Source organism: Peromyscus leucopus, chromosome 6, assembly GCF_004664715.2.
Source record: "Peromyscus leucopus breed LL Stock chromosome 6, UCI_PerLeu_2.1, whole genome shotgun sequence".
Lineage (NCBI taxonomy): Eukaryota > Metazoa > Chordata > Mammalia > Rodentia > Cricetidae > Peromyscus > Peromyscus leucopus.
In genome coordinates this window covers 66,640,925-66,659,644 of record NC_051068.1, presented here as the reverse complement: position 1 = coordinate 66,659,644, position 18,720 = coordinate 66,640,925, and the positions used below count along the sequence as shown (strand labels likewise).

General features: G+C 48.0%; 2 protein-coding genes across 3 annotated transcripts in view; one reads left to right on the top strand and one right to left on the bottom strand.

Moving 5' to 3' along the window:
* The window catches only part of LOC114707899 (GON-4-like protein), a 46,646-nt gene extending 42,135 nt beyond the window's left edge, over window positions 1-4,511 (bottom strand). The window contains 2 exon segments of the mRNA XM_037206771.1: window positions 2,260-2,790; window positions 4,352-4,511. Coding sequence (XP_037062666.1) covers window positions 2,260-2,790; window positions 4,352-4,496 — 676 coding nt within the window. The 5' untranslated portion in view covers window positions 4,497-4,511.
* Window positions 4,512-5,816: 1,305 nt separating this feature from the next.
* The window catches only part of Syt11 (synaptotagmin 11), a 31,868-nt gene continuing 18,964 nt past the window's right edge, over window positions 5,817-18,720 (top strand). The window contains exons 1-2 of one of the 2 annotated variants that reach the window (XM_037206773.1): window positions 5,817-6,485; window positions 15,544-16,373. In XM_037206773.1, coding sequence (XP_037062668.1) covers window positions 6,452-6,485; window positions 15,544-16,373 — 864 coding nt within the window. In that variant the 5' untranslated portion in view covers window positions 5,817-6,451. The remainder of the gene's footprint in view (window positions 6,486-15,543; window positions 16,374-18,720) is intronic. The other variant, XM_028890802.2, reaches the window with a different exon arrangement.

Sequence of the window (18,720 nt, the reverse complement as noted above, 5' to 3'; positions counted from 1 at the left end):
CAGTGACACACGTCTGTAACCTCAACACTCAGGAGGCAGAAGCAGGGCCATAACTATCCTCCTCAGCCACAGACCAAGGACCAGTCCAGCCTGAGCTCCATGACAAACCCTTCATAAACTACAACACAAGAGGGGCAAAGGGAGAGAACAGATTATCGAATGTGGAGCAAGTTGACAGACCTGCAGTGCCTAATGAGATCACCTCTTTCTTTAATAAAGGAGCCTCCAAGGTGGTTCAGTGAGCAATGGCACTTTCTGCCAAGTCTGACAACCTGAGTAGTTCAATCCCTGTAGCCTACAAGCTGTCCACTGACTTCCAGACATGTTGTGTTCACACACACACACACACACACACACACACACACACACACACACTTTAAACAAGAGGGAAAGAGGGAGGGAAGGAAGGGAGCAGCGAGATAGGTCAGTCGGTGAACAGACGTGTTGCAAAGAGACCTGAGTTCCAGCCCTTGGTCATAAACAGTGGAAGGAGAGGGCAGACTCCTGCAGGCTGTGCTCTGACCTCCATAAGCACACTCTTGTACAAGCACGCACACACACACACAGGGTAATACATTAAAATGCAGTAAAGTTTGTTTCAAATGAAAGAGAAAAGGGAAGAAAAAGGAAAGGAAAGGTGAAGGGAAAAGAGATCATTGAAAACCCTATTATCTACTAAAAAACCTCAATTTTGGGCCAATGAGATGTTTCAACTGGGTGAAGATGCTTGTCACCAAGCCTAACAAACTGAATGCCATCCCAGGGCCCACATGATTGAAAGAAAGAACCACCTCTCACACAATAAATAAATCTTTTAAAATCACCGGAATCTGTCTTTGGGAGGGCTGTCTCCATTCACGCTTATGGGCTACCTACTAAGCTTTCTGCTGCCCTTTCTATCTCTTTCCCCTCTCGCACTGATGGCCAACAGGCTGAGAGGGAAAGAGGATCCCCACAGTAACACAACATGCAATTATCATACTTTCAGCACTCAGAAGGTAGAGGAAGGACACATTTGTTGAAGGACAGACAGGGCTGAGAAGTGATTTCCAAACCACGCTGACCTATAGCACAAGATCTCATCTCTTAAAAACCCAAAGAAACTGTGTTTAAAGAGAGAGAGAAACCAATACGAGGCCTGGGACGTGACTCAGAGTGCACGCCCAGCATGCACAAGCCCCTAATACCAGTATCTGCCACTGCACACAAACAAAGGAAGAAATGGCCCTAACTTTGCTTTCTATTAGAAGGGCTACCTACTGGAAATGTTCCATATATATATCCAAGTGAAATACACGTACACATCAATTTTTTTTTTTTTTTTTTTTTTTTTTTTTTTTTTTTTTTTATGGAGAGAGGGTCGATAGCAAAGAATACAGAGTTGGAGAGGAAAAGAAAATCTTGACCCAGTCAGGCAATGGTGTGCACACCTTAAATCCCACCACTCGGGAGGTACAGCCAGGCAGATCTCTGTGAGTTCGAGGCCAGCCTGGTCTACAGAGGGAGATCCAGGACAGGCACCAAAACTACACAGAGAAACCCTGTCTCAAAAAACAAACAAACAAAAACAAGAGAGAGAGAGAGAGAGAGAGAGAGAGAGAGAGAGAGAGAGAGAGGAGAAAATCTCGATCCAATCAAAAGTTTCGCTATTAGTGCTTAATGAGCACAACAGTCCCAGTTCCAAGTCCACACCACAGCAATTAACTTCCAGAAACACTTCTCTGTAAAGGCAACACAGAGAGCAAAGACAAGCCAGTGGCAGGAGCCGAGGCCTTTAATCCCAGCACTTGGGAGGAAGAGGCAGGCGGCTCTCTGTGAGTTTGGGGCCAGAGTGGACTCAATAGTGAGTTCTAGGACAGCCAGGGCAATGCAGAGAGACCCTGCTTCAAAACAAGGAAAGAAAAGAACCAAGTGGCCCAGGTTAGCTCCCTGTCCCTTCTCTGAAGTGCCGGGGTCCAATATGAAGATGGACACTCATGAGAAATCTTAGAGATGGGACCCAAGCCTACACAGGCAACTCATTCATTTCTCACGCACAGCCCTCTCTTCTGTCATCTGAAGATGCTCCGATGCAGTATTTAAGGAAGGCCTGCATTCTGACACAGCCCCTCACCTGAGGTCAGTGTGGGGTTTCTCACTCATAGCACCAGGGCAGTACTCCACAAGGAAAGTGTGGAGCAGTCTGGAGTTTAGAGCTTCACACCAGAGATGCTCAACCTAGACGGGCATGGGAAAAGCAACCAAGACCTTTCCCCTTACCTCCTTCTGCCTTGACTTCTTCACCAGGCTCTCCTGAAGGAGGTTCCACTATGACAGGATGATCCCCTTGGTCTTCTCTGGTCATCAGCCCAGGCTGGAAGGCAGTTTTCTTCACTTTCTTTGAGCCCGTGGCTGGGAGTCTCCCTTGATCCATGTGTACAGTAAGGGAATGAGAAGACTCCAAGGAAGGAAGGGTGATTTCCTGAGGGATGGCTACACCAACAGCTTCCAAAACCGGTAAGTTGCCATGCTGGGTGAGCATCTTAGAGCTTAGAGACGGATCCTCCATGCTGAGCTGGTTTTCTACATCATGCATGGAGTGCAGCTCGGGACACACAGCACTCTCATGACCTGGACCCCAGGACAGTGACTCCGACCCCAAGTCTTTCAGCTGGTCGGACTCTGGCTTCACAGCTGACTCTAGGTCTAAATCATCTCCTTCCTGGTCATCCCCCTGCTGCACAGACTCTGTCACTGTAGCTCTTCTCTTTTTACAGGGCAACATTTTACAAGTCCCACTTCTGTTCCATCCTAAAACAATACAAGGCAAGTCCTTATCACCTCAGTAGGAGTAACAGTAATAACAGCTGTTCAATTATCACTTCACCATCCCCAAGGAAAACCATGAACATAGTATCTCACACCAAAGGCCTAGGAATTTTAGGGGAGGATGAGAACTGATTACAGTAGCTCAGCTCAGACTCCACACCAGATAGTATGTTACCTTAACTAAACGTTACCTTAATCTCTTAAGCTTCTGATACCTCAGCCTTAAAGGGATGGTGCAGGCCTCTATTCCCTGCCTAGGAAGAGAGGCAGGAGCATGTCAGAGTTCACTGACAGCCTGGTCTACAAGTAAGTTCTAGGCCAGCCTGGAACTGGCCACATGCCCTCACATTCAAATACCCACAGACACACATGTAATCCAAAAATAAAAAGTAAATCTTACAGCATCACATGTCACTTTGCAGTATCTTTGTCTTCATCCTCAAGAATAGGAACTTAGAAAAGGGCATCCTTAACTGGTGTCTCCTGTATCCCGCACCAGGTGGTACTATAGTGGCAGTGACCGTTCTCTCTGAAGAGATGAATGAATGAAAGGGGGACTCAAAGTGCTCTTAAACAATGCTGGACTGCATTTGCAACAAGCACTGAGCATTTACATAGGTACTAGAGGGTGGCTTCCAACTTGCTATCCAGCTCAGGAAGACCTTGAACTTGTGATCCTACTGACTCCACTTACAGGGCCTTCTACTGCAGCCCGTTTTATGAGGTGGGAACCAAGAGCTTGATGCATGTAAGGCAAGCACTCTACCATCTGAGTACATCCCCAGCCTCTAGATGAATCCTTCTATGCAGAAAACATTACTTTCATGAGAAGGTCCAAGGACAGAATAAGCATCACTGGCAACCTTCAAGTCTGAAAGATCATTCAACAGAACTAGAGGAAATAGGCAGGCTTAAAAAAAAAAAAACAGTCGCCATGACTCAGAGTTTGAGCTACAAAGCTAACCTTGAGCCTCCCCAATTCACGATCTCTAGGGCATGAAGGGAGGCCCTCACCACAACAGCCCAGGTTCTTATCTCAGTACCGGAGAGAATATTGGTTGACCCTGTCACGGAGGGTGGTAAATGAGTACGGAGGGGAGAGGGAATCACCTAGGCGACTCCTGTATTTCACAGGTGCCTTCATGAGGTTCAGGGACGGGGAGCAGCCAGGCGCTGTTCAGTCAGAACTGTGCCGAGATCGCTCCAAGAGCCTCAACACCAGTAGCTTGAGGAGTCCACCCCTTGGAGACCAAGAGGTAGACCGACAGAATGAATGACCGACAGAATGAATGAGCGCCCATCCGTGGGCCGTGCCCCGCTCAGGGGCGGGGGCCGTCCGGAAAAACATGTCAGAGGGCCACCTCGCTGCGCTCTCCTCAGCGCTCAACACTTGCCCAAGCCCGCACCGCCACCCGCACCCCTGCGGCCCGATTCCCTTCACGCTCCGCGCTCCCAGCCTCGGAGCAGACGCCCCTCGTCCTGGCCGGCCTCCGCCCGGAGTCCCACGTCTAACGCGCCTCTTCCCGCCCCACCACACACTCACTGCACAGTACCCTGGGACGCGGGCCGATTCCGCGGAAACTCCGCTCCGCACCAGCGGAAGTAAGGCAACGGCACCGCCGGACGTGCGCGCCCCCGGAGCGCGGAAGTTGGACGTCAAGGAGCATGCGCACAACCATAGGCGCCATCTTGTTTTAGGGCGTCTTGAAGCCTCAGGGTTAATACGTCAGTTAAGGGAAAAGTGACAGAACCCATGATAGATATAGATGGAAGGTAAATAGATGATGGTAAGTCGGCGGGCCAGCAGGCACGCGGGCACCAGGTAGGTCGGCAGAGAGCTAGGTAGGCAGGTAGGCAGGTAGGTAGGTAATGAAAGATGTAACTTAGTAGAGAGCTTCCCTTGCATGGTGGAAACTCTTAAGTTTGAATCCCAACGCTAAATAAACCCAGTGCGGTGGTAAATACCTATAATGTCAGCACTTAGGACTTGGGACGTGGAGGAAGGAATACCAACAGTTCAAAGCCATTCTGAACACACACCATGCTGTCTTGTCTATAAATAAACACGCGAAAGGCACTTCCCTGCCGGGGGTAGTGCTGCATGCCTTCCATCCCAGCAAGGCAGGAGGTAAAGACGGGCACATCTGTGAGTTCTGAGTTCACAGCCAGCCTGGTCTACAGGGTGAGTTCCAGCACAGCCAGGGCCACACAGAGAAACCCTGTCTCAAAAAAAGGAAAGAAAGGAAGGTAACAGGGAAGGATAGGAGGAAGGAAGAAAGAAAGAAGGAATGCAAGCTTCCTAGCTTTCTCTATCTTTAGTAATCTATCCAACTCACAACTGGGTGTTGGGAGTCCATGGTTGAAGTTGACACCTAATCAACCTCCCCACAAAATACCTGGAACATAGGAAGAAATGAAGAATTCCTAAAATTCAGAACGGTACTCTAGATTATAAAAACCAAAGGCAGACTTGATCCCAAGGTATGGCAGTTACTCATATCTGCATGATGTTCTTCATTGTGCAAAATGTCCTCACATTATCTTAGGGGATTTGGTCCTCCAAGAAAAATCCTGTGGACCAATGGATATTTTTATCACTTTTTCCATTTGGCAGATTCTGGCCCTGATGTGTAGATGAGCTCACAAAAGTACCCAGTTATCAACACAAGTGAAGTATCTGGTATTCCAATCCCAGGTTCTTATGCATTGACCCAGTGCACAATAAATTGCCTCATGTTTAGGCATTTTTGTGGATTTTTCTTTTTTCTTTTTTTAATTCCCAGTGCTGTGATTAAATGTGAGCACAATCACATTTTTTAGGATTTAAGGTCTTTTGTTATAGTTTTGATTTTTTTGCGCAGGGTCTTGCTGTACCCCTCAGACTGGTCTTTAACTCATGATCGCCCTGGTTCTGTCCATTTTATCTTTAATCATTTTCTCAAGTTTAAGGCTCCGTAATTGCCTTTACTGTTTCAGGAATGAACTAAAACAGCAGCAATCAATACTGAAACAGTATAGAATTTTGTTTTTCACAACATCTGGAACGCAGAAGGTTCGGCTTCCCTCTGCATAAACCCAGGCAACTAGAATCACAGCTTCCGTGGACGCTAAAGCGATTCTCTTCCTGCCCTTCTGTATTTGGAGGCCTAGCCAAGCCTTCCTTGACTCTCCTGCCTCACCCACTCCAGTGCTACAGTCACAGGATTATGCCACTGAACTAGCACAACACCTACACTTCTTACTGGCTTTGAAATTCTAGTCCCAACGCCCACAGCCTGTGAATGGGCGGAGCCTCGTCCTGGGGAAAAATCGGCAGTGGGAGGGGCCTCCTCTCGAAGAGCTTCCGGAACCTTTCGGGTAGAGGCGGAGTCTTCTGCCGAGGGCCCTTCGGAAAGAGGCGGAGCCTACCTCGCATCAGGACCAGTCGGACTGCACCTGCATCCTTAGCTCAGAGCATCCCTGGAGCATCTAAGAGGAAAGCGCAGCTAGCAACCAGGGATCGGACTGTCGCAGGGGCAGTCTGCCAGGCACCTTCCCCTCCCCTGATCCGGAGGTCTACAGCCGCGGCCTCGGTACCGACCGAGATTCCCAAAGTTGTCTGACCTCTGCAAAAGTGTTGCTATCAGCAGCCTCTGATTACAACATGGCTGAGATCACAAATATACGCCCCAGCTTTGGTAAGTAGAGTCTGACCGACTGATTTTTGAAGCCATCAGGCCGGCGCAAAGCCGGAGAGCTGAGGAATGGGCGGGGAGTGAAGTCCAGATGGGATCCTTTAATTGCCAGCCCTGCTAGACTCGGGCCTGAGGTGGCGAGTGAGTAGAACGCAGTGGCCAGCGCCTGGATTGCAGCTGCGGGCTGCAGGGGCTGGTGAGGCCAGAGTGCCACCGAGGGTAGGCAAGCCCAGGATGCTAAATCCTTGACCGCAAACCCTCCATGGTGCACTGTCAGCAGGGCTGGAGGTGAGAAGTGGCAAGCACGCGGAGGATGTGAACCCCTCCTTCTGGAGGAAGAGAGGTGGGGTAGGCCGAGCCCTCCCCCTTGGGGCACGCAGGGCGGTGCCCCTTCCTCCCCCTCCTACTTCTGAGGGCTGCAGGAGAGGGAAGTGGCAAGGGGGATGGGGCATCAAGATGGCAGCGTGGAGACTATGGGCTGTGTGGCTGGCAGCCAAGGGAGGCGGAGGCCTCCAGGGAAAGAAGGGTGCGGGGGTTGGGAGCAGAAGGGAAGCCACTCCTTAAGCCGGTCAGAGGGTTGCTAGGGCTGGGGTGAAACGCTAGCCCTGCAAGCTTCGTTCTGCACCGTAATGGTCAGGTCCTTCCTTCCCGGTGTTACCAAATGGCGCTTGGCGCCGCCGGGTGGAGAGATGACGTGATGTCTATTTCTGAGCCTCCTGGCAGTGCCTAGGCGCTCCTTCCGGGGCCTTTGTTCCCTGTTTCCCTGGTCTGGCTTTTCAAAAAGGGGGACTCACCCGTGCTGGTGCTGGCGGGGGCGGCATTCCTGGCTGGGGGGAGGGGCGAGAGAGGCCCAGCCTGGGGGAGGCCGCTTTGTGTACCACAGAAAGCATTACAAGCATTACGTCATCTCGGAGCGGCTGGTCCACGACCTAGCCCTCTGGGCTCCAAGAGCAGTCTAACACTCCCTAGGGCAGAAAGTGCAGTGGAAAAGAGAGAGGAAAGAAGACAAGAGAGCCTTGGCCAACTCGTTTCCTCTTGGGGAACTCTTCCATAACGATTGAGGAGAGCGAACTTCTCATGGTGTGCTTCCTGACCACATAAATAAGTAAAAGAAAATTGTTCTGTGTCATCAAGTGAGGGTTGCTGCTAGCCTAGAATTTTCATATTCCTTAAGAGAGCATATCCCTTAGACAATTCAGGTGTGTGCATTAGGTTCCAGAATGTAGGGTGAAGACACAAGTCAGCTTTAAAAAAAAAAAAAAAAAAAAGGCTTTTCTCACTCCCAAGTAAGAGGTATAAAGAGCAGAGCCGAACCCAATGTTTTGTAGTCTCTCAACATAGGAAGACATCAGGTCCGAGAGAGCAGCCGGACAGTGGATCTTCACCCCTTAGTGCTTGTTCCCAATTGATCCCAAGGCTGGCTCCCACTCTATTCCTTCTGCTTTACCCTCTGATCTATCCTTGGAGTCCTGAGTTTCCCAAACTGAAACCTGTTCTGTGATCGTATGAGAACCCAGGACTTTCTTTGCAACCTTTTTCTTCTCACACCCCTTTCCAGCAGTCCTTTCTCTAATACAATTCCAGATCCCTTGAAAGTAGAGGAAACAGAGCCATGCCTTATGCTTTCCTTTAGAGGAGACAGTAGTGGAAATTGGGGTGGGGTGTAATCCTCCGTTTATATACTGTATTTTCTTTAGTCTTAGCACCTCTTCCAGTGTAGGCGTTATTCTGTGCACTCACCAGAGCAGGAGAATGAAGCTTAGAATAAAATAAAGTCCAAATGAACTGGTCATGGTATCACTACGGTGTGAACCAATGTCTGGCTGCTGCCCTAGTTCATTCTGGTTCTCCTGTATGACACTGGCCTTAGTGACAGCGAAAGGCTGTTTTGGAAAAGAAGTGTCGGTAATCAGGTCTGAGACTGGAGGAGCAGCCCAGAGGAAGAATGCACGCCTGACCAGTGGGAAGGTTACTGGCTTGACCACCAGCACAGAAAAGCAAACACAAGTGCAACATTGGCTTGTTGATGCGTGCCTGCCCAGCCTAGGAGGCCCAGTTCAAGGCCAGCCTAGCTCCACTTCCTGCATTCAAGGCCAGTTTAGCACTACTTCCTGAGTTCACAGCCAGACTGGGTAACACAATGAGACATAAGACTGGTCTCTAGAAACAAAGTCACCAGGAATGGTGGCTCAAGGCATTTTCCCCAGCACTTGGGAGGCTGGGGTAGAATTGTCCTGAATTTACTGGGATGTAAAGTGAGTTCCAGGCAGCGTGGGCTAGAGAGTGGAACCTTGTTGAAAGAATAAAACAAAATTAAACAGCCATCCAGACATGGTAGCTCACACAGTAATCCTAGCACTAGCAAAGTGGAGTTTACAGGATCTAGAATTCAAAGGCCAGGGCCAGCAAAACGGATCAGTATGTAAAACACTTTGGCTCAGAGGTGACAGCCAGAGTTCTTTCTATCTTTAGAATCCACATAAAGGTGGGAGGAGAGAAAGGACTCCACAATGTTGTCCTGTCCTCCACACATACACTGTTGGCATGTTACACACACACACATACACACACATGATGTGAATATAAAGTAATATTTTTTATTTTAAAAACAACGATTTCAAGACCAGTTTTGGCTGCACAGCCAGTTTGAGGACAGCCTGGTCTACATGACACTCTGTCTCAAAAAATAAATTAAAAAAATCAAACAACACAACAAAATTGCTCAGGGGGCTAAAGAGTCAGCTCAGCAGTTAATAGCACTTTTTGCTCTTTCAGAGGACTCAAGTTCAATTCCCAGCACCCACATGAAGGTCACAACCATTATAATTCCAGTCTCAAGAAATCCAATGCCCACTTCTTGGTTTCACAGGCAACAGACCCACACATTGTGCACATGCATGTATGCAGGCTAAACACTCATATACATAAATAAATAAATACTAAATTAAATTAAAAATATTCTTAAAGAAATAAAATCATCTAAAATTGTTTTAATTCTGATCTGGGCAGAGGCTGATTTACGACTACACCATATGTGTCTCAGATCCCTAGACCCTTGCCTCACTTCTGCCTCCTCCAAAGAGAACTGCCAGTCTGTACTTTTCATTTCTCACAAAGTACTTTAAACACTAGTACTTGACAGGGGACATACCAGACCAACACTGAATTATCTGTGACTTTGAAATACAGAAAGTACCAATCTGCATCACTATAATTTACAACAACTATATTCATTGCATCGTTCATTCACTCTGTGGATTGGGGGTGGGTGGGACTACCTCAGGCGTCAGTTCTTACATTTCACCTTCTTTGAGAGAGGTTTATGTTGGTTTTTGTTTGTTTGTTTGTTTTGTTTTTGAGATAAATCCTCATCATGTTGCTCCAGCTGTCCTTGAATGGGCTCAGTAGACCAGGCTAGCTTCAACCTTACAGAGAGCCATTTGCCTCTGCCTCCTGGGTGTTGAGATTAAAGGTGTGCACCATCATACCTGGCTGTTTGTTTTCTTTCTGTTTTTGTTTTGTTTTGTTTTTGAGACAGTTTCTCTCTATGTAATTATGCCTGACCTAGAACAAACTCTGTAGACCAGGCTGGCTTCACACTCACAGAGATGCTCCTGCCTCTGCCTCCTGAGCACTGGGTTCACCACCACACCCAGCACTCCTCTGTGATTTTTCTACTGCGTATGGCAAGCTAGCTGCCCCGTGAGCATCTGGAGATAGCCATCTTCCCATAGGACTGCTAGAATAGAGACAGCTAGCACCAGCAAAGTCCAGCCATGCAGGCAAGCCATCTGTCAGCTGAGCCACATCGCTAATTCAGTCCTTAGTTCCAACTTCCTTTCCCCACAAAGCTTTCCATTAGAGCAAGGAAGAGGGCCTTGAATTTCAGCATCTGCTATTTCTAGTTCACTGTCCTAGGTGCTGGAGACAGAAAGAAAGATATTGAAATTAAAGTATATGTCGGGCAGAGGTAAGACATGAGGAGCGAGCACCTGAATAAGCCACAGACAGGTTACCTGCCTTACTTCCCTCCTCCGTCCTCCCAAAAGATAACACTACCTGTCTTTCTCTTTTCCACCTACCTTCGTTTCTTAATAAAACTGATCATTGTAAGTAGCAGTAGGCTTCTTCAGTGACATCATGGCATAGAGCCAAAGACCTGTTCAAATGTTTCCAAGCCTTGGCTTTTAGACTTCCTTTTCAAATTACTCTCAAAGATACCTGTCTTGGGCCAGCCAGATAGCTCAGCAGGTGGAAAGTTCCTGCTGCCGAGCCTGATGACCCGAGTTCCATCTACAAGACCCACACGTGGTGGAAAGACAGGACAGACTCCCGAAAGTTACCCTCTGCCCTCCATGTGCATGCTGTCTCACACACTGTATACACATGCCTATCTAAGCAAGATGTGGTGGCCCACACCTATAATCCCAGCGCTTGGGGGCCTAGGACAGGAAGCTTGCCTTCATATTTATCTTGGTACTTCCCCGCTGTCCTCTTCTCACAGACAGTCAGTGTTCACCTTCACTAAACAGTAGCACATGATCTGCAAGAAATTGCCTGACTGGCAAGTGTAGAACCATGTCTTCATATTGGAGCCGTTCTGACTGACAACGAAGTCAGCCGTTTACACACAGATGTACTTAGCTTTTGTTGAATGTCTGAAACTCAGTTTAGAGAATGACAGTGTGGGGCTCTTGCCTGCATTCTTTGAAGCTTCTCCCTAAGAGCACTTACCTTACTGAGTGATCCAAGGCTAATAGCTAGTGTGGATGCAGTGCGGGCGTGGACAAAGTCATCATGGTTTATTGTGTTTAACAATGGCCTTCCTCCTTATCTATATGATTTTAAAGTGAAAACTCTTCATTTCTTATTGGCTCCCAACTTTCACTGAGCCATGAAATGTTAAGTTAGAATTTCAGAGACCAGGCAAAATGACATACTGGAGAGGCAGAGGCAGGCAGATCCTTTTGAACTCAAGGCCAGCCTGGTCCACACAGCAACTTCTAGCCAGTTGGAGCAACAAGGTGAGACCCAGTTTGAGAGAGAGACAGAGAGAGAGAGAGAGAGAGAGAGAGAGAGAGAGAGAGAGAGAGAGAGAGAGAGAGAAGAATAGAAAGGGAATGAAGAGATGGCTCTTCAGTTAGGAGCACTGGCTGCTCTTCCACACTCGCTCAATTCCCAGCATGCACACGGCAGTTCACAAGGGATCTCACACACTCACATCGATCAAAATACCAAGTCACATAAAATAAAAATAAATCTTTAAAAAGAAAAAGAGGGCTAGAGAGATGGCTCAGTGGTTAAGAGGTACTATCTCAGAGGACCCAGGGTCAATTCCCAGCATCCACACGGCAGCTCACAACTGTCTGTAACTCCATTTCCAGGGGATCTCACACCTTCACACAGACATACATGAAGGAAAAACACCAGTGCAAATAAAATCATTAAAAAACAAAAAAAGAAAAAGAAAAGAAAATGTTCAAGGACATGTGGTCCAATTTCTATTGGGAAATTCCTTTTTATTTATTTGTTTATTTATTTACTTAGGACTTTGTTGGAGTTTGTAATAGGATCTGACTATGGAACGCAGGCTGGCCTTTTACATTTCTTTTTTTATTTTTAGCTGGGTGGGGTGTCCCACACCTCTAATCCCACCATTCGGTGGCAGAGGTAAGGGAATCTCTTTGAGTTCAAGGCCAGTCTGGTCTTCATAGTGAGTTACAGGACAGCCAGGGCTATGTAATGTTACCCTGCCAAAGCAGGGGGGGGAGCTTTGGATTTTATTCATTTTTATTTCATGTATATGAATATTTTTCCTGCAAGTATGTCTATGGAGCCGGTACATGCTCATAGAGACCAGGAAAGGGCACCAGATCCCCTACAACTGCAGTCAAAGAGGTTGCTAGTTTTCGTGGGTGCTTGGAATGGAAACTGAGTCCTCTGGAAGAACACCCAGTTCTCCTGACTGCTGAGCCACCTCTCCAGCCCCTAGGCTAGCTTTGAAGCTATAGTGATCCTCTTGCTTCAATCTTACAATTAAAGTGATAGATTACAGTTGCGTGCCACTGCTCCGGGCCTGACTCTTCATTGAGTCCAAAACTGTCTTCCTGCAGTCCATGCACCTTAGTGCTGCTCTGTTCTGCAAATAGCAAATCAAACCTTCTTCCATGAAAATGCCTAGAGTAGCTGGGTGGTGGTGGCGGCAGCAGCGCGCAGCAGCACAGCGCGGCGCGGCGGCGCACGCCTTTAATCCCAGCACTCAGGAGGCAGAGCCAGGCGGATCTCTGTGAGTTCGTGGCCAGCCTGGTCTACAGAGTGAGATCCAGGACAGGCACCAAAGCTACACAGAGAAACCCTGTCTCGAAAACCAAAAAATAAATAAATAAAATAATAATAATAATAAAGAAAATGCCTAGAGTAATTATGATTAAGTTCAAGAGAGTTATTACCTCTACACACCCTCACTTCCCTTTCATTTATATGGTTTCCAGGCTCTGCATTTCTATTGTTACCAGTGTATTTAAAAATTTTCCTAGCCGGGCAGTGGTGGTGCATGCCTTTAATCCCAGCACTTGGGAGGCAGAGGCAGGCGGATCTCTGTGAGTTCGAGGCCAGCCTGGGCTACCAAGTGATTTCCAGGAAAGGCGAAAAGCTACACAGAGAAACTCTGTCTCGAAAAACCAAAAAAAAAAAAAAAAAAAAAAAAATTTCCAGCTTATTTCTTTATGCATGTGTGCCTGGGCTTAAGTGTACTTTTAGAAAGTACATGTGGAAGTCGGAAGACTTCCCATCACATAGGTTCAACAGTCTTGGCAGAAAGGACCTTCACCCTGCTTTTGTATTTTTTCCAAGTGTCCCAATTGTGCACCATGTAGAGTCTGGATTCTGGTGGAGGCAGGTCAGAAGTTAAGTCTTGTCAATGGCATTTGCCAATATGTAGTCCTGGGAAGATTTCTCAATTCCCAGGAGCCTTGAATTTAAACCAGGGCCGTCCCTGGTCTTATTCAATTATTCAGTGAGTTCTTTGGTTCATACTAAAGTGTCTGTATCATAATGCCTTACAAGGGTCTAATAAATACACTTTAACACATGTAACTCGGAACAAAAACATGTATTGTTGTCAGTCTGTGCTGGATGTTCTCTGTGATGACCAGTGCAGATCTAGTTACACCACCTCCTTCCTATGAGAGGCAGTCTGTGTGTTTACAGTGTGAACCGGCGTTAACCTAATGTTGGCTGAGTCGTGGTCACCTAACTTACCAAGTCATTTTTGCCAGAACTTACCAAGTAAGGGTATTGCCTATAGGTAGACTTTTAAGTCTCTGGAAGGTTTTGTATTTATCTGTGATGTCTGAAATCATATTGCCTTTGTACCCTCTTTCTAAACTGTAGAAGGTTATTGACGTGAACAAAAGTGGACCAGGTCTCAGTTCTTGTTTTAATAAAGGGTTTATTTTTGCCTAATTTGCTGACTGCTCTGACTGGCAACGTGGCAATGAAATCCACTGATGATCAATAAGATATTCAAAGAAGGTCTTAGAAGATAATTCTATTTGAGCTGGGTGTGGTATCAAATTTCTTTAATCCCTGGACTCAGGAGTCAGTGGCAGCCAGATTTCTGTGAGTTCAAGGGCAGACTTGACTACAAAGTGAGATCTGGGACAGCCAGGGCTACACAGCGAGATGCTGTCTCAGAAAAAAAGGAAAGAAAGAGGAAAAGGAAAGAAAATTCATTTGACATTTTCTTCCTATTTAAAAATCTAAGAAAATAATCGTGACTTCAGCATATGACAGACCGAGGACCAGAGACTTTGTAACAGGTTAAGAAGTATAGGTCTGCAGACCCAGAGCTCTTTTCTTTCCGACGCTTTTCTATTTCTGACATTAATTTATCCATTCTGTTGGGTAGGACACACACATGCTAAGTGTGCAGAGGTCAGAGGGCGTGCAGGAGGAGTTGTCTTCCACCATGTGGTTTCTGGGGATGGATTCCAGCCGTGGGCCTCTGCGGGCAAGCACCTCTACTCACTACCCCACAGCACTCTCTTTTTAAGGTAGACTTTAGGGTAATCTAGGCTGACCTGAAGCTTGCTAGATGAGACATTAGAGACAGGCTAGCTCTCAACTTGCAACAGTCTCCTTGCCTCAGACTCCCAACTGTTTGCAGGGATGTGGCACTCATCATGGCTCAGTACTCTTCTTTTAGCTTCCTACCCACTCTGACCACTCCCAGTCACCCCCTCCCAAGACCAACTACACTCCATACCCTCCCCTTTCCCGCACAGCTCTCAATCAGTCAGCAAGTCAGCCCACTGTTGGCTGTCTGTATTGGGTGCATGGAACGTCCTCTTCAAACCTAACACACAGCTCCTGCCCTGTGTAATGGTTGAGGTAAACAGATTCCTACACAAAAGGCAACCTTCAAACACTCAGGGCACAGCTTTCTGGGAAGCACAGATTAAACTGAACCATCAAATCTGCAAGTGCTATAAGGGTTTTAAAAAAGAAAAGTCTGGGACTGTCAAGATGGCTCAGTGGTTAAGGGCAATGGCTGCTCTTCCAGAGGATCCGGGTTCAATCCCCAGTATCCACACAGTGGCTCACAACCATCTGTAACTCCAGTTCCCAGCCATCAGACACTTCCTTCTGTCCTCCATGGACATCAGGCTCTGATGTGCTATGCAGACATAATATTAATATTAATAATATTAAACTGTTTAAAAATCAGACGAGACACTGCATAGGTATGAAAAGGAGCTAAGTGAGCCACACCTTTAATCCTAGCACTTGGAGGCTGAGGCAGGCAGATCTCTGTGAGATCGAGGCCAGCCTGGTCTATATGGCAAGTTGCAGGACAGCCAGGGCTACACAGTGAGACCGTTTCAAACAGCAGCAGCTAAGCAAATGTGTTCCCTGGGTTTAGCAGGAAGGCAAGGGTAACGGGTCACCTCCTGGGCAGTGAGCAGAAAAGGCACCATAGCCCAGATGGGCTCCCACGGTGGAGGCTGGATGGAGGATTAGTTTGGCCCTGCTTTGACCCAACTCTGCTCTCTGCCTTCAGATGTGTCACCGGTGGCGGCCGGCCTCATCGGGGCCTCTGTGCTGGTGGTGTGTGTTTCTGTGACTGTCTTTGTGTGGACATGCTGCCACCAGCAGGCAGAGAAGAAGCACAAGACCCCGCCATATAAGTTCATCCACATGCTGAAAGGCATTAGCATCTACCCAGAGACCCTCAGCAACAAGAAGAAAATCATCAAAGTTCGGAGAGACAAAGATGGTCCTCGGAGGGAGAGTGGACGAGGGAACCTGTTAGTAAGTGCCGCAGAGTCTGGCCTGCTGAGCCAAGACAAGGACCCCAGGGCGCCTAACGCCGCTGCGTCTTGTATAGAGCAGTTACCCATCAAAAGAGACTATGGGGAAGAACTGAGGAGCCCCATGACAAGCCTGACCCCTGGTGAGAGCAAAGCCACCTCCCCATCATCACCAGAGGAAGATGTGAGGCTAGGATCCCTTACCTTCTCGGTGGACTATAACTTCCCCAAAAAAGCTCTGGTGGTGACAATCCAAGAGGCCCACGGGCTGCCAGTGATGGATGACCAGACCCAGGGCTCTGATCCCTACATCAAGATGACCATCCTTCCTGACAAGCGGCATAGAGTGAAGACCCGTGTGCTCCGCAAGACCCTGGACCCTGTATTCGATGAGACCTTCACCTTCTACGGCATCCCATACAGCCAGCTGCAGGACCTGGTGCTACATTTCCTCGTGCTCAGCTTCGATCGCTTCTCTAGGGATGACGTCATTGGGGAGGTCATGGTGCCGCTGGCTGGAGTGGACCCCAGCACGGGCAAGGTTCAGCTGATCAGGGACATCATCAAGAGGAACATCCAGGTGAGGAGGAAGAGTGTGCTGGGGAGGGATGGCAGGATGGGTATAACAGATCTCAGGGAGAGATGGGAGGGTCAGACGAAAGTCAAAAGCTCACAGCCTCAGCACACAAGAGGCAGGAACCGCAACTAAAACACTGAGCTGCTTCATGTACAGGAAGGGTTGATGGGATTCTACTTCCTGTGTCTTTTGATTTTCAAAGGAACCGCCCTGGTCTGTCTGTCTGGGGGAAGGAAAGCTGCAGGAGAGAGAAAGATCTGTTTCTTACCTTGGTAGGATGGGACATAACAGATCTCAGTGGAGAGATGGGAGGGCCAGGGGAGCGATGGAAGCAGAGGCAGGTGATAGAGAAGTCCCTAAGTTCTTAGCTATCAAAGAGAAGCAGTAGTCAAAGTAGCATGGAGGACCTGGAAGGTGTGCTCCTCTCAGAATCAGATTCTGGAAGACTAAAGACAAGTTGCTTGTAAAACTTCACGTAGTGGTTGGTATCCTGATGCTGCATCCAGCTTGCTTGGAACAGGCTGGTCCACCAGCCCTGAACCCTTCACCGCATATCAGATGAAGGGGCTAACGCTGTGCTCCAAAAGCCATGCTCTTCCTCGAGAGAGCATGCACTCCTGATGCTAAAAAATCTACAAAAATTAATCCAGGGGCCAGGCGGTGGTGGCGCAAGCCTTTAATCCCATCACTCGGGAGGCAGAGCCAGGCGGATCTCTGTGAGTTTGAGGCCAGCCTGGTCTACCGAGCGAGATTCAGGACAGGCACCAAAACTACACAGAGAAACCCTGTCTTGAAAAACAAAAAACAAAACAAACAAACAAACAAAATTAAGCCAGGGATTTTATCCTCAGCTTCCTTTACTAGGTGGGTAGAAATATTTTTATGAATATGTCTTTTTTTTTTCCCCTTGGGTAGGGTTCTCTCCATATAGCCCTGGCTGTCTCAAATCCCACTAATAAGCTGGCCACAACCTCATAGAGATCCTCCTGCCTCTGCCTTCCAAATACTGGGATTAAAACCGTGCACCACCACTGCACAAACTTCTGTCTTTTTTATTTTATTTTATTTGCTTGGTTTTACTGAGATAGGGCTGTCCTGTAACTCACTCTGTAGACCAGGCGGGTCCGGAACTCAGAGATCCACCTGCTTCCCATGTGCGGGGATTAAAGGCATGCGCCACCACCGTGTGTTGATTTTTTGGAACAGGGTTTCACGTAGACCCGACTGGCCTTGAATTTGAACTTGATTATGGCCAAGGTGACCTTCAGCTCTTGATCTTCCTGCCTCCACCTCAAAGTGCTGAGACTACAGGGTGTGCACTATGTGCATGGTTTCTTTCCTGTTTCATACGTGTCTTCTTATTATGTTTATTTGTTGTTTATTTGTATGTGTATGGGGGGCCTCTGTGTGGGTACATGCATGTCACACGAAGTGTGTGGAGGTCAGAGAACAACTTGCCAGAGTTGATGCTCTCCTTCCATTCAGATCAGGCTTGGTGGCAAGCACCTTTACCCACTTAACCATCTCAGTGGTCCCTGAGCATTTCTTCCAAAAAATATTTTATTAGTCTTTTTCTTGTGTGTGTGTGTGTGTGTGTGTGTGTGTGTGTGTGTGTGGTGTGTGCATGCCTGAGGAGGCCAGAGGGTGTTGAATTCCTTGGAGCTGGAGTTCTAGGCAGTTGTGTGCTGCCTAAAGTGGGTGCTGGGAACTAAACTCAGGTCCTCTGCAAGAACAATAGGAACTCGTGACCACTGAGCCATCTCTTCAGTCCCTGTGTGTGTCCTTTCATAAGATGTTATAAATGCAGTTTAATACACTGCTTCACTTCCAGGCCCTAACCTTTACCACAGAGGCATCTCCTTTTTTATTCCTTCCCCTTGTTTGCATGAGGAGGAGGAGAAGGCTCTCCACCCTGCTTTTTCTCCCTCTTTCCCCACTCAGTAACATTGGTCTGGAATTAATTTCAGAAGTACAGAACACATACAACCACCCCTCCGGAGGCTCAGTCAGTCCTCCAGAGCTGGGGAGCAGAGCAGTGCTGTTGGTGTGCGCTGGGGCTCTGGAACTGGCTGCCTGGTTCCTCGCCTTCCAGCCGTGTGACGGTGGGCACCTGACTGCTCTCCGTCGGTTTTCCTCAGCTGGCAACATGGCCCTCCTTAGGTTAGGACGATGATGCCAGGTAACACGCCTGCCATATCGTCTCCCTCGGGAGTTTACACCTTATTGGAGGAAAAGACGTCTTTGGCGCTGTTTGCGTCCTCTGAGGCTGGATGGAGCTTGGCAGACAGACAGACAGACAGAAACACGGGGACGTGCTGCTCAGTGGGAGAGTCCTTGTCTAGCATGTGAG